This window comes from Oratosquilla oratoria, chromosome 11 (genome assembly GCF_046742065.1).
Source record: "Oratosquilla oratoria isolate Oo_2021 chromosome 11, ASM4674206v1, whole genome shotgun sequence".
Lineage (NCBI taxonomy): Eukaryota > Metazoa > Arthropoda > Malacostraca > Stomatopoda > Squillidae > Oratosquilla > Oratosquilla oratoria.
Genome location: NC_134787.1, coordinates 54,830,841 through 54,845,883, shown reverse-complemented (window position 1 = coordinate 54,845,883; position 15,043 = coordinate 54,830,841). Strand labels below are relative to the sequence as shown.

At 39.1% G+C, this 15,043-nt stretch overlaps 1 protein-coding gene across 5 annotated transcripts in view; it reads left to right on the top strand.

Moving 5' to 3' along the window:
* Positions 1-15,043, top strand: part of LOC143029832 (protein PALS1-like) — a 396,818-nt gene that overhangs the window by 359,038 nt on the left and 22,737 nt on the right. For all 5 annotated transcript variants that reach the window (XM_076192911.1, XM_076192914.1, XM_076192912.1 and 2 more), the window contains 8 exons: positions 4,616-4,891; positions 5,438-5,696; positions 7,356-7,545; positions 10,702-10,916; positions 12,594-12,821; positions 13,089-13,254; positions 13,977-14,115; positions 14,529-14,669. In XM_076192911.1, the coding sequence (XP_076049026.1) occupies positions 4,616-4,891; positions 5,438-5,696; positions 7,356-7,545; positions 10,702-10,916; positions 12,594-12,821; positions 13,089-13,254; positions 13,977-14,115; positions 14,529-14,669 (1,614 nt within the window). The remainder of the gene's footprint in view (positions 1-4,615; positions 4,892-5,437; positions 5,697-7,355; positions 7,546-10,701; positions 10,917-12,593; positions 12,822-13,088; positions 13,255-13,976; positions 14,116-14,528; positions 14,670-15,043) is intronic.

Here is a 15,043-nt window from a genome sequence, read left to right as displayed (position 1 = left end):
GAGGTGAAGCCACAGATAGAGAATTCATGTTAGAAGAGTCTATTGCTAGTAGGTGTACATGATTTTGGAGGTTTCACACAAAGTGAGCAGGTACAGCTGGCAATTCAGACAGTGCAGCCAGCAAGGCAACTATGAAGGGAAAGTTTTGAAGATATGAAGGAACATAAATCATGGAGCTTGTTCATGTATATGAGATGGAGGTGGCTGAGGAGGGGAAGGTTGAGCATGTTCATTCTGTGAGTGAAGAGGAAGAGAAAGAGAAGAGGATGAGAGTGATGTTTTGGGTGCATGATACCCTGTACTTTGTTCAAGCTTACTCTGGCCATTGATGATACATGGCCAAATGTTGACATTATATACCTTAGAAATTTGGCACTTGCTATTCCAAAGCAGTTGAAGGCATGCATCAAGAAGAAAGGCTGTCCAATCAAGTACTAGAAGGGAGATAGTTACAGTATTGCTATAATTTTTATGATTTGTGGAACAAGGAAGAAAAAAAAAAAAAAAAGTGAACAAAGAGATTGTGAGTGGATAAAAGGTTGACACAGCACATGGGAATATTTTTGATTGCTAGGTAACTTATTTTGAGAAGGTCTGTATATTATGAAGTGGTGGCAGTAAAGCTGTTCCAGATTTTGGGCTCTGCTGTGAAAATGCCATTGCAGTGTAGCAGAGATGGGAGGGGCATGAATTGGATATGGGATTTGATTTAGCCACTTCCCTTAAAATAGGGAGTATTACTACATTATTTTTCTTTAAAAAAAATTGGCACCCCATGCTCACCCATGCCATGCCACCAGAGAGAGAAACAAACAAGAAAGTAAATAAATGAATAAAGAGAAAAAGAAGAAGAAAGAATTTGTGAAAATTCTTGCATGGGAAAGGGAATCAATACTGGAAATACTTGAATCTCTAGAAGATGAATAGCTTAATGAAATGTTTCTTTTTGTTTTACCTGCTTTGTAGTTTAACAATAAATGTCTTTGGAATTAATTGTTATACATCTTTTGTAAATCTGAAATATTAGGAGAGGTGGCTTTTAGTAAGTTGACATGGCTTAACCCTCACTTATATCAGTTTAACAAAATTTTACTGAAAAATATGTGGGTGTTTATATATATATATATATATATATATATAATTTATATATATATATATATATATATATATAATTTATATTCATATTCATATATATATTAGTATAAATGGGCAGTAAGTTCTCATGTAGACATATTTGATTGAAGACCAGAGCTAATTCTGTATTCACTATCTTTTAAGAGATTTTCTTGATTTTCTGAATGGATTGTTTATAACTTGAAGGCAGGTTGAACACAAGGCTTCTGAGTTCCATGGTGTTATTTGACAGAAAAACATTACAAAAAATAAAAAATACAAGCTTTCAGTTGTGTGTGTATGTATATATATAAATATACATAATAATTGCTACTTCATGTTCCACAGGCTGGATGCCTGCAGCCCCACAATGGCTGGCAGTGGTCCTTAAGTCCTTCCATTGATATATATGACACTCTCTCTCACTCTCATTCTCTCTCACTTTCTCTCTTTGTCTCTCACTCACTCTCACTCTCTCACTTTCTCTCTCTGTCTCTCACTCTCTCACTTTTTCTGTCTCTCACTCACTCACTCTCTTTCTCTCACTCTCTTTCTCTCACTCTCTGTCTCTCACTCTCTCTTAATCTCTCTCACTCTCTCTTAATCTCTCTCCCCCTCCCCCCTCCCTCCCTCTCTCGCCCTCCCCCCTCCCTCTCTCCCTCCCTCCCTCATGCACACCCACAGCCACACCCACACCCACACCCAAGAAGAAGAAAGAATCCAACTTTAGCAGGCACAGTCCCAGTTGTAGGCTCTTTTGCATCATTGGTTTTTTACTGCATAAAACAAGCTATTTCCTATCATATGTTCTCCATTTTCCACTGATTATGCTCCTCCCCAACACCTTTCATCTGGTTTCAGTCATTGCCTGATCATCACGATGAGTGTTACTGTCATTAGTAATGGTAGTTATAGTAATTTATCTCTTGAAGTTTCACTGACTCGAAACCTGAAGCTCCACAGTAGCTGGCAGTGGTCCTCAAAACCTTCCATAGATCTCAGTGGGAAGAAACTTTTGATTGTTGTCTGTGACTCATTAATATGTGACTCTTTCTCTATCACCATCAGTGGGAGGGAGCAGGTGCTGATCTTTACTTTTTTTCCCCCTTTTCTCTCTTAAGTTGTATGTTTTGCAAGGTAGGTTGTTGGGATATCAACTGCAATATTTGATACGTTACCTTGGGAATTTTCATTACCACATCTAGACAATTGCCTAGGGAATTTTCACTACCACATCTAAACAGTTAAAGTCTTCGCTTGGGATTATATGGTCATTTCATTCAATAATTTTCCTTATGAGAAAGACATGTCTGACAGGATTTGTCAATATCAAGTTTCATTCCAGGCTATCTAGGGGACTTATGTTTTTATGACATCTCCTCTGTCCCCATGTTTCAATTTCTCAGATGGGACAAAAAACCCTTGCCCCATCTGGAGGTGCAGTCCTGATGGGCAAGCACTCTGTCTTTGGATTGGACCTAAGATATCTCTTATCACCTTTGTATTACTTCCACCTTTTCATATAAGGAGAGCTGACAACTGATAGGTGTTCTCCAGCTATTACTATTCTAAGCCAGTGACACAAGCCATTTTACATCAGTACAACATGGATAATACTCTTGTGTTTCTTCCCATATGAGAAGACCTTGAGAGCATTGCTTGCCACTGTAGGGCAACTCAAGTGTATATTTTCTGTCATGTCCCCAGACTATCCAATATCCTCCATTTAGAGTTCAACATTGCTTGGTAGTCTGGTAAGCAAAAAATGATGGATTATTTACCGTCAAGTGATCATTGGTTTCTAGTTTGGTCAATAGTAAACCATCTTCACAAATATATGCTACTTTAAGTTCATTTACATTGCTTTCTGTAATATCTTGTTCTTTTATATTTTTGTTAATGTAATTTCTTTAGCCTCTGTTATAGAATTCCAGAAAAAAGTGTCCATTTATCAGTTCTCTCATTGGCTTCCTTAGTTTCATCTCTCTTGATCCAAATGTTTTTAGGCTTGTCTATGTGTGCTAATTTCCATTCTATGTTGATCACCTTAGTACCTCAACTTAATTTTTAACAAATGTGAGCCTTTTTGTATTTACTTAACCTACACTCTTAACTGATCAAGCACACCAGTTCAGTGATTACACATTTTGTTCTTCCTTCTCTCGACCTTTGAAATGCTTTTTTCTTTTCTTTCTTTCTTCATACTGTGTATGATTCACTATGGTCTTGGATCATGTACTGGAGTAGTAATAAACAGTACTCTCAAATGAGGTCATAGTTCATATAACTATCTATGGGTAATGCTGTGACCTTACACACACACATACAAACAAACAAACAAACCAGACTCACAAATCAGACATGAATTTAAGAGCAAACTAGATGCTGCAAGATATAAAGACGGGACACCATAAGTGTAGCTCCCCTTCCCATAAGATACAATTAGGTAAATACAACTAGGTAAATACACACACACATTAGTGTGTGCAAACACCATACATGAATTTAAGAATAAACCAGATGTTGTGAGATACAAAGACTGATCACCACGAGCATAGTTCCCCTTCCTGTATAGTACAACTAGGTAAATACAACTAAGTAAATGCACACACATACATGCATCGTCCCCTTGCTCAAGGGTGACAGTAATGGCTTGTAGTATCAGTGAGAGTATTTCTCACTGAGAGCACAGTTCAACTGGGGACCTCCTGTGTGGGAGGTCATGACACTACAACAAATTGTGTGTGTGTGGGTATATACATGTGAGTGCACTTTGTATTCATAGTAGATAATATATATATATTTTTTCTACTTCAGTGTAGATTTTTTAATATATTGCCAAGTAGTGATACCAGTACTGATTATAGTATTTTAATATATTTTGCTGAAAAGTAAATGAAGGTTTAAATGAATACGGTAAGGCTTTTTTCTTTCTTTTTGTTATGTGTGTGGCCTGGATTCCTATGAGATAAGGCTTGCATGTCATAGATAAGATGTAATAATCAAGTAGATGTGGGAAAGAATTTAAGAAGTGTACAGTTACTGTTGGTGATATAGTTCAGACACTGCCAAAGCATGGTGTCATTCTTTTGTGTGCATGATACATTATGAACTTGATGTATATTATGTATTTCATACAAGAAATTGATTATGTCTCAACTTTGTTGATAATTATGAATGATATATATGTATATATACAGTATATATATTTATAACAGTGATAGTGTATGATATTGAAATGATTGTTATTTTTTCATTGTTACAAGTCTCAGTACAAATATTGATAAGCAGAATATCAGATATTTAAAAAAAATTCTGATCATTAGCTTATTTTAAGTGTAGAGTTGATAGATTGTAGCTTCACTAGCTGTGGTACACAGTTTTGTTTGAATGACTGTTGGGGTTGTCCAGATAAGTAATTGATGTAATATAGTGGTATCTCATAGGTACTAATGGAAGCAGAACTATATGTCCAATATTGAATAAAACTACGTAATTTCAGTTCACGCAAGTGTGGCGGCAGCAGTGGAAGTGGGGACGGGGGTCACACAACACCACATCACAAGGGTGGAGGCAGTACTCCACGTCGCTCCCGCAAACATCGTGAGGCTTCAAAAGACATCACCAAAGACTCTCCAAAGGCCTCACCCACGTGGGCTCCACAAACTACTGAGCAGGACTGCAACATGATCAATATGGTGGAGTTTGATCCAGGCCACCGTGAGATGGCAGTGGATGTGCCTGACTCATTTGTGGCCAGAACAAAAACTCCCCCAAGGTAACCCATTAATGTGGTTGTCACATAACAACCTCTTTGTGACACTAAGTTTTGTTTAGAGATAGTAATAAGTGGGTACTCTGTACTGATAATATCTGCTTATAATCTCATGATCAATGACTTGGTAAGAATGGTACCATAGTGAAATACAGATATAATAATTAGTGAGGGCACATCAATTACATTTTATAGTTAAATAGATTTCATCATTGTAATCAACATTTCATATTACTGGTAACTTCTTCTCCAGGGTATGACATCACTGTAATGTTAAGTTTGGGATTTCAGGAAAAATAAATTATCAGCCATTCACAGTACACCAAGATTGTCATGTGAATGTCTGATTGATATCTGAGGCAATTCAGATTTCAATTTAGTGTAACACACAGCTTACTGGGATATATGTATTTGGTACTTATTTTTTTTCTTATTTCTCACAGTCTTTTTCTTTTCTTAGATTTATACAGTCACTTGGAGGTGTAACCATGAAATTTGTTTTACTTTCGGAAGCTTTAAGAAAGATTGACAGGAGACGTCTTGTTCCAGATACCCACCTCCCAAACCACAAGGGCAAGGCATCACTCCAATCCATCACAACAATAACAATAGCAGCAGTAAAAGTAAAAAAGGGTCGTCTGGCTCCTCCACCCCACAGAATGGCACGCTTCCTAAACCTACGCCTCCACCCCGATCGGCAGAAACTGGGCTGGTTAGTAGATCACAACCCATAGGGAAAGGACAGGAACAAATTAGTCCCCAAGCCCCCTCCACACAAGAGGAACTAGAAAGGATACGAAAGTATGAGGTTAGATTTTGAACTATTTTGTTGTTCTATAGATGTTTTTAAGTTATGAAGTTATGGTTCTCTCTCTCTCTCTCTCTCTCTCTCTCTCTCTCTCTCTCTCTCTCTCTCTCTCTCTCTCTCTCTCTCTCTCTCTCTCTCTCTCTCTCTCTCTCTCTCTCTCTCTCTCTCTCTCTCTCTCTCTCTCTCTCTCTCTCTCTCTCTCTCTCTCTCTCTCTCTCTCTCTCTCTCTCTCTCTCTCTCTGTCTCTCTCTCTCTCTGTCTCTCTCTCTGTCTCTCTGTCTCTCTCTCTCTGTCTCAGAAATTAATGTTTGGTAAGTTGAGTACTTTAAGAAATTTTTGGGTCATCTTTAATCTGCAAGTGCTGATGGAGTCAGGAGTGTGTGGGTCTTGCATTCTACTAAATGTGGATTTGAGTTCTGCTTTTCTCTCTGATTCCAAGCAGTGACTTTTGCATACCCCAAATAGTCCAGGCACTTAGGGTGAAAGTAATGATTTCAGCCACTGCTAAGCACCTTTTGGTGTATGCTCTTCACCCCCACCTTTAATCCTTTAGCTGTGTTTTAGTGTCACCAGGCAGTTTTAGTCAGCTGAGGGAATCCTACCTTTACAGCAGAAGTATTAAACATATCTCAAGCTACTTGATTAACCCTATTCTAATGTTTTACAACTTTAGAATTGATGTAGCTGCTGCCAATTGATTTTATTTGAGTTGGAAACCCCCTTGGCAGTGAAAGTATTAAGTAGCAGATTTTAGATACATATGATAGTATGAAAAGGTGGAAGGATGTGGGAGGTGAACTAGTTGTTATTGGCAGATGACTTGGTGCTTGTGGTTGATTCTAAGGAGAGACCAAAGCAGTTGGTGACTTGAGATTGAAAGGGTGTGATGGGAGAAAATTGAGAACAAATGTGGGGAAAAGTAAAGCGATGAAATATACAAGGAGTGATGATGATGGAATGGTGGATGATGATGGAGCCAGTAAGAGAGACCTGAAGCAGTGGATAGATTGGTGTTGATAGTAGGTTGGATGTGAGAATGAAGGATGAAAGCTTTGAGGAAGTGGAGAGTAAGTATTTGGGGTTGCATGTGGCAGGGAATAGAAGAATGGATGAGGAGGTGAATTATAATAAAAGATGGAAATAAATATCTGGGCAGAAAGAAAATGGTTATGGGAAAAATATTTGGGAATGAATGATGAAAAAATTGTATGGAACAGACTTGAAATTTAAGAGAGGCAGAGTGGAAGAGTGAATATTTTTGAGATGAAGTGTATGAGAAATATGATAAATATTTCAAGAAAATAGAAGGTGAGAAGTGTGAAAATGAGTAGAGAACAGGGTTGGAAAGAGTCTATCGGTTAGATAAAAAAAAGTACTTAAGTGGTTTGGGCACATAGAAAGAATGAGTAAGGAATGACTAGCAAAAAGAGTGTAGAAAACAGAAGAGAGAGGTCTGTGAAAGGGCCTGAGTACTGATGCCAGCTACTGTGAAACATACTTTTCCAATTAGTGGAACTTGAGGGAACAATTATTATTGTGTGTAAAATTTGTAGAAGGGGAATGGGTGATAGATGGGAGTGGGCTGAATAGGGAGAAGAATTCTATTGGTATAGAGATAAATGTGTACAAATGAAATATATGATTATTTTGAATTTTTAGGAGGAACTTAAGCAGAGACGGGAACGTGAGGAAGAGGAGGCGATGCTCAGATCTTCTCTCCGATCATCTCAGAAGCTTCAAGCTCTTGCTTCACATGCACCTCCTTTAGCACCAAGTGGTGTAATTAATCAAGCATTTGCTCAAGAGGACTTGCTAGAAGAGGGAAGTGAAAGCAAAAGCAAAGTAATAGGTTTGTGTTGTTTTATTGTTGTCTTTCTTCTAATGGAAGGGATGATAATTGGGATTTGGGTGAATGTGGGGTAGGTATATACTTTGATTATGGTCACCCCACTTGAAAAGGGGAGGATAAATATATATATATGTCTTTATTATGAGAAATTATCCTTATGAGTACTTCAGCTTCAGTGAGTATGTAAGTAATAATGATGCCTTGTTTTAGAATTGGTTGTTAGGAGCCCAATATGAATGTATAGATATAGATACTGCATACTAAGGTACACAGTTTGTGGGTATGTATTCATATATAGAGGACTATTGAAAGATGCACAGAGAGGTGATTTTACAGTTGATGTCTCCAGGTGAAGGGGTGAACATAAAGTTGAAAGAGCACAGCAATTATTTGACATGAAATGGTGGTCGCAGGAGGAAAATATGGGTGGAGTTAGGAAATGGAATAGTTTTACACATACATATGTACATACATACAAACGTATACTCTGGATGTGCTGTGTCTTGCATTGCTTCTGACTTAGGGAGTGAATGGGAGAGAGGAATGATCCTTCATCCAAGTGGAACTAAGATGAAAGGGAAGCAAATGGTTGATGGATGGGAGTTGGATGAATAAGGGTGGGTGCATGCCTTTCCTGGCTACCTCCCTCACAAGGAAGAAGTTTTAGTTATGAGATATAGTTAGAGATATAGATCTTTTCTGTGGGGGCTTTATAGCTGAATCCCTCTTGCAATTGTTGGGTGATGTTTGTGAGCATTGTGCTTTTGGAGTGTCCCTCTTTGAGTCTATGTTGATTAGGGGAGGTAGATAGTTTAGTGGCAGTGAACAGAGTGAATGTCGAGGTGAACTGTAAAGGAGGCAACCAAGTGTGTGGGTGGAGTGAAAATATTTATGAGGAATAGGTATTTGGGAATGAGTGCAAAGAGAAGGTGTATGAGGGTGGCTGTACCCACAGCACTGTGTGGAATACTTGGAATTTAAGAGACAGAAAGAACCTGAATATATTTGTATTTTAATTATTATAGATGTTACAAGGATGGGTACAGTAAGAAATGTGGTGAGTCAGAGATAGAGCTGTTAGATGTAATAGATAAAAGAGTGCTGATTTGGTAGTTATATTTGGTAGGTCAAGGAATGAATAAAGGAAGACAAGCAAAAAGAGTAGAAGATAGAGGTGGATAGAGTGAATCTGATGAGTAGACCAAGAATGAGATGGATGGATGTGGTGACAGTAGTAAAAGGGGAATGTCTGTTCAGTAGGGGAGGAAGAAGGCAAGAGATAGGTATGAATGAAAAATGATTTGACATGGCCAGAGAGAATTTCTACTCATCTTCTGTTCCCATGTGAAGGGATGAAGAGGAAGAGTTGCTGTGTTAATGAAGCTACTGGGTCTGCTGTGGGTGTGCTGTGTCTTGCTGCATTGCGTCTGACCTGGGTAGTGAACAGGGGTTAGGGGTGACCCTTGATCCACAAGAAGCTAAGATAAAAGGGGAAATGATTGGTAGGTGGGGATGGTTGCCTTGGCTACCTCCCTTGTAAGGGGGAAGAAATCAATTGGTATATAGAAAGGAAGCTATCTGGCTGAGCAGGTTAGGGTGTCATTACTTGCGGCGAAGGTCGAGGGGATGGCAGTTCGAACCCTGCCACCAGCGAAGTTGAACCAAGGGCATGGTTAATTAAATTCTACGCTACAAAGCCCTCTGTGAGGGGCACCATCCTAGCCTTCCGATAGGGAGGAGTTTGTGACATTAAACCATATCAGCCATATAGATAAACAAAGAGTGCTGAGGTGGTTTAGACATACAGAAAGAACGAGTGAGGAAAGACTTGCAGAAAGAGGGTGAACAACAGAAGTAGATGGTATGAACTTAAGAGGAAGACCAAGAGTGAAGTGGATGAATGAGGTAAAGGGGCCCGTGGATGCATGAGGAATGTCTGTAGAACAGGGAGGATTGCAAAAGATAGGAGTGAAAGGAGAATGATTGTGAATGGATTTAAGGATGATGTGGCCTGAAGGGATGTTCTCATCTGCTCACTATGATATTTTGAATGGATAAAGGGAGGGGGGGTTACCATGATGAAGCAGTGAGGATAAACCAACTCTCTCAGACCCTACTGTAGAAACACTTATGATGGTATTCTTAAGAGAAAAAAAAAATCCTTATATAAATCTTTGGAAGGGAAAGAACTTTGTTTAAGAATACCATTGTAAAAATCTTATGGTGGTATTCTTAAAAAAAATTCTATGTATAAATCTTTTCCTTCCAAGGATTTATATAAGATTTATATAAGGAAAGATTTTTTTTTTAAGAATACCACTATATGACATGCTGCATTATCTTGGGGCCAATTAATGTGGTGAGTGGACAAGAATGGTTTTTCATCCATGAGGTGATGAGATAGGAAGGGCTTTATTTGGGATTTGATATGTATTAAGTAGGTATGTGGTTTGACTGTCATAACCTCTGTAAGGAGGAAAGGGCCTATAGTATGTTTGTATTTAGTTTGTCAAAATAAACACCAAGCGAGGACAGAGCCTTGATTGGTATGACGTTTCACTTGTCACAACTTTTTTTAATACATAGTTGTGATACACATGATTGAGATTAGATAAAAGGGTTATGGGGAACAGGGGGAGGTTGGTGGACTCTAGGAAAGGTTAAGGACAAGATAGATCAATTGTCTTGGTGCAGGAAAGGTTAAGGAGAAGATGGATAACTTATCTGGGTGCAGAAAAGGTTAAAGAGAAGACAGGTCACTTTTCTGGGTCCAGGACATAAGTTCACAGTCATTGAATAAAAAGGAAAAAGAATAAGATGGAAGGGCAATTGTCCACTTGGATGTACAAAAACCATGAAGGGAAAAAGGTGTGAAGGGCATATAAGGATAACTTTCTTAAATTTTGTTGGCAGGGAGTTGGGTGTGTGTGTGTGCATGTAAGGTCACAGCATTACCCATAGATCTGTCATATGTGAGCTCTGAGCTCTCTTTCGAGAGGGAAATAGCTGTCGATCGTGAGTCCAACATGTGATCCAAGACCATGGTGAATCACATATACACAAAGGGAAGAGGGGTGTGGCTTTGTAAAATATAGATATTTATTCATAGCATACAATACTTACATTTTTGTTGCTTTTTCTTCTCTTTTTCTGTAGGTATCAATGAACTTATTGCTTCTCTGCAACGTATACAGAATGTGCTCAAGTCAAATGGCCATCGGATTAGTGAAGACATGACACTGGTGGCCCAGTTGCTAACAAATCCTGAGTTTCAGAAAGTGTTAGCAGTTCACAATAAAGTTCAAGAGACTTGGTGTTTAAACCGGCCTCCAACCCCAGTTACTGATCATGCACAGCAGTTGATGACAGAGGTAATAAATTTTTTTAATTTAGTCTTCTTCAACCTGCCATGAGAAAATTTCAGAAATTGGGATGTACATGCTAATCAGTTAGAAAGAAACATTCTTTTCTTAAAGTAGAGAAGGGATAACAAACCTCACATATAGATAAATCCACAAGATTTCTGAATTTTCTCCTAACTAGGTTTAGAATATGATTTGATGGTCCCCTCCTGCTGTTTTTTACTATTATGCAATTCTTCTAGTTCTAAGCCCTGTATTATTTTCATAGAATTTGTATGTAGTGCAACTGGTAACTGCCAAATTTAGTGTGAGGTCATAATTATTTCGTATTTGATAAGTACATGGAGGAGGTAAGGAGGAGAGTGATGGTGGAAAAGGAGTTGAGGAATAGAGTTGATGAAAGAGTATTGGGATGGTTTGGACACATGGAAAGAATGAGTGAAGAAAGATTAGCCAAAGAGGTGTGGAAGGCAGAGGTGGATGGAGTGAACATGAGATGGATGGATAGGGTGAAAGGGGTGTTGAGAAAGAGGGGCTTGTCTGTTGAGAAAGGAAGGGAGAAGACAAGATAGGGGTGAGTGGAGAATGGATGTGTATGGATGATGCTGTGGTGCATGAAAGGGAGTGGGGGTGGGATTTGGGGATTAGGGATGCGAGTGAATGATATTTTGACATAGCCTGAAGGGCTTTCTCCCTGTCTTTTCTTTTTCTGTATGAGGGAATGGAGAGGGGGGGGTCATTGATTAAATGAAGCGGCCTTACTGTGAATGTGCTATGTCTTGCTGCATTGCTCCTGACCCAGGGCAGTGGGTGGGTTGCAGGGATGACCTGTCATCCAGGAGGAGCCAAAAAAAAGAGAGAGAGAGGAATGGTGAATGGGAATGGAGTATGTGTGGGTGAAATGGGTGGGAGTGGATTTATGGCCTATGACTTTGGCTAACTCCCCTGTAAGGGGAAAAAAGCCCTTGGTATATGTATGTATATAACTTAGATTCATATGGATAAAGGGCCATCCCGTTCCACCACCTTGCCTGGGTCAGAAACAATGCAGTAAGACATAGCACCTCCACAGCAGGGCCTGACAGCTGAAGCTGATGTACTTGTACCACTTCATTTCCTGTTAATCCTCTTTCCTCAACCATTTGTGAAAGTACAGAATAGAGAAGAAATTCCTTTGCTTTCATTATTTCTGGTCTGGTCTGAAAATTTTGTTGAGTGAATGAGGTGGAGGGGAGGGGGTTGCCATATGATGGAAGTGGTGGGGATATACCAGCTTCAGTTGTCGGGCTATGTTTTGGGAGCACTTTTTCTTGCTGCACTCTATTCGACCCAAGTGGTGTTGCAGGGGACAAGTGCCAAGGTGCCATTGAGTGCTGTATCTTGCTGCATTGCTTCAGACCCAGGTAATGGACAGGGACTGGGATGGCTCTTCACCCACAAGGAGCTTGTACATTTCTTCTTTTGTATGCAAGTAACCACTAGGAAAATGCAAACTTGGTAGCCGAACGTTTTCGTCTATTTAAGACATTTTCAAAGGTCAAAAATAGACGAAAATGTTCGGTTACCAAGATTGTATTTTCCTAGTAGTTACTTGCATATTTTGTGAATCACGTGTTGTTTGTGATTTCTTTGCATTCTTCTTATGTGTGTTCATATGCATTTACTCTGATATTTCTTTTTTTACAGTGTTTATCATTGTTACAAGACTGTCGTCAGCCTGAAGCAGTAGAACTGGTTGATATTCTTAATAAGTACGCTGTAGAAGGTTTGTTGTATGCCCATGACCGGATAGCTGAGCGGGAGCCAATCCCCATGGGAAACACTTTACCGGAGGAAGAAGTTTTAGATAGAGTGTCACATTATCCAGAAGATAGTGTTAAGATTGTCAGAATTGACAAAACAAATGATCCACTTGTGAGTTCGTACTTTTGTGTGTCAAAACTATCATTGAATGTTTGATAAAATGTAGATTTTATGCTTAAACTTTGGTACTTAAACTGGAGGTGCTCAGATGAGAGGAAGGGTGGGAGGGGTGTGGAGTGTATTTAGGGATGAAATGGGTGGGAGTGTTTTTATGCCTTTCCCTTTGTGGCTACCTCCCTTGGAAGGGGGAAAAAGCCTTGGTTTATGTATGTATGTATGTACTTAAACTGATGGTTTTTTATGTTCTCGGCATTGCAGGGTGCCACGATACGAAATGAAGGGGATTCTGTCATAATTGGCCGTATAGTTAAAGGAGGTGCAGCTGAAAAATCGGGTCTCCTTCATGAAGGGGACGAGATCCTTGAGGTCAATGGTGTTGAAGTTAGAAGTAAATCAGTTAATGATATTTGCGACATGTTGGCAGGTACGTTATTTCAGTGGTTCTTTATCAATATTTCTGGTTTATGTTTGAAGAATAGCAGACAGATGTGGTGAAGTGGTAAGGTAAACACGGGGAACAGTGGAAACATTTTTCTTCTGGTGTTTCGTCCCTGTCAGCACTTATGGGAATGAAGAGGTCTTGATAGGGATAAGAGGTTGAAAGAATAAAAGTGTTCTCGCAGTTTGCTGTGTTTACTCATCTTTTGGTAAATGTATGTGTATCATGTATTCAAATATATATATATGTATATTTCTACTTCCTACTCTTGAACTTGGCCCCCTTTGCTCCCAATCAACAACATTTTCCTCCTTTACATAAGCCCTACAGAAAAAAAGGGGGGGGGGCACACCTGATAAGAACCATAATAGCATGCCTGTGGAAAAAAAGGGGGGGGAGGGCACACACACCGAATAAGAACCACGCATGCCTGTACTGAGGACAACATCCAGCATAAAGATAGTACCGACACAGAATAGGCCTGGCATATTCAGACTGCCCTAGATGCAACCACCACAACACCTCATATTACATTGGCCCACACAAACAATCCCTAGACAACAACATAATATAACCAAGTGAGTTGTGGTCCCACCCAGAGACTGTTGCTGGTTGCCTGAAGACTGCAGGTCTTCTGCAAGAGACCAGAGTCAATGGATCACTTACTTTATGCATGTGAATATATATTTTTTTTTCTTTCTTTTCAGGTATGACTGGAACTCTAACCTTCATCATTGTCCCATGTGTCAGTCAAGTGCCATCCACAAGGCCTCCGTTGTCTCAAACCATGCACGTCAAAGCACATTTTGACTATGATCCTGAAGAAGATTTGTATATTCCTTGCAGGTATTAGAATATCTGTTATAAGTGTAATTTGATATAGTCACCCCCTTATAAAAGTGATAGGTGTGCGTATGTGTACTAGTATGCATGTATTTGAAACCTGAACTCTATAATTCACCTCTACTTCCTTCCTTCATTTTGCTGCCACATGTGATCCCAAGTAATTTAAGCTTTCCACATTCTCTGTCCACCAACCATTATATATTGTTAAATTTAGTTATCTTCATATGGTCTAAGATATTATCAGTGCACTTCATTTATTAGTTTATTTCTGTGAATCGTGATTAAGTAGATGTGAATAAATTAATTGTTGCAGGAGATTATATTTGTAACCAACAAGTACTTGAAGAGATGGTATTTGTCATTGGAATATTGTGTACGACATGATTTTTATATATACTTCTTATTCTTTTCAGAGAACTTGGTATGAGTTTCCAAAAAGGCGATGTATTACACATTATATCACAATCAGATCCTAATTGGTGGCAAGCTTATCGGGATGGGGAAGAAGACCAAAATCTTGCTGGACTAGTTCCTTCCAAGACCTTCCAACAGCAGTAAGTGCCCTTTCTTCAACATAATATCTTTGTGGTTCTTTTAGTTTATTTAATAATGTATGAAGGTTAATAACTGTAATGGGGTCATCCTTCAATTTGGGATTTATGACCAGTTATTAACCAGTTGTCTAGTGGTGCAGTAATATCAGTATTTGTGGGAAAAGGAAGTGAAGAATCTCTTGAAGGAAGGATAGTATGTTGTTCAATATATTGATTTGGATTTCCCTAGCAAGAGATCTGTGGCCTGAAGGAACAGCCACAGCTATTGGGTTGATCCATAGGTCCCTCAAGGAAGAAACTTAGTAGTGTTGTCTGAAGTGCAGGAGTGGGCAATGTAAGATAACATGTTTTGAGTCTCACATGTGGTGACTGCA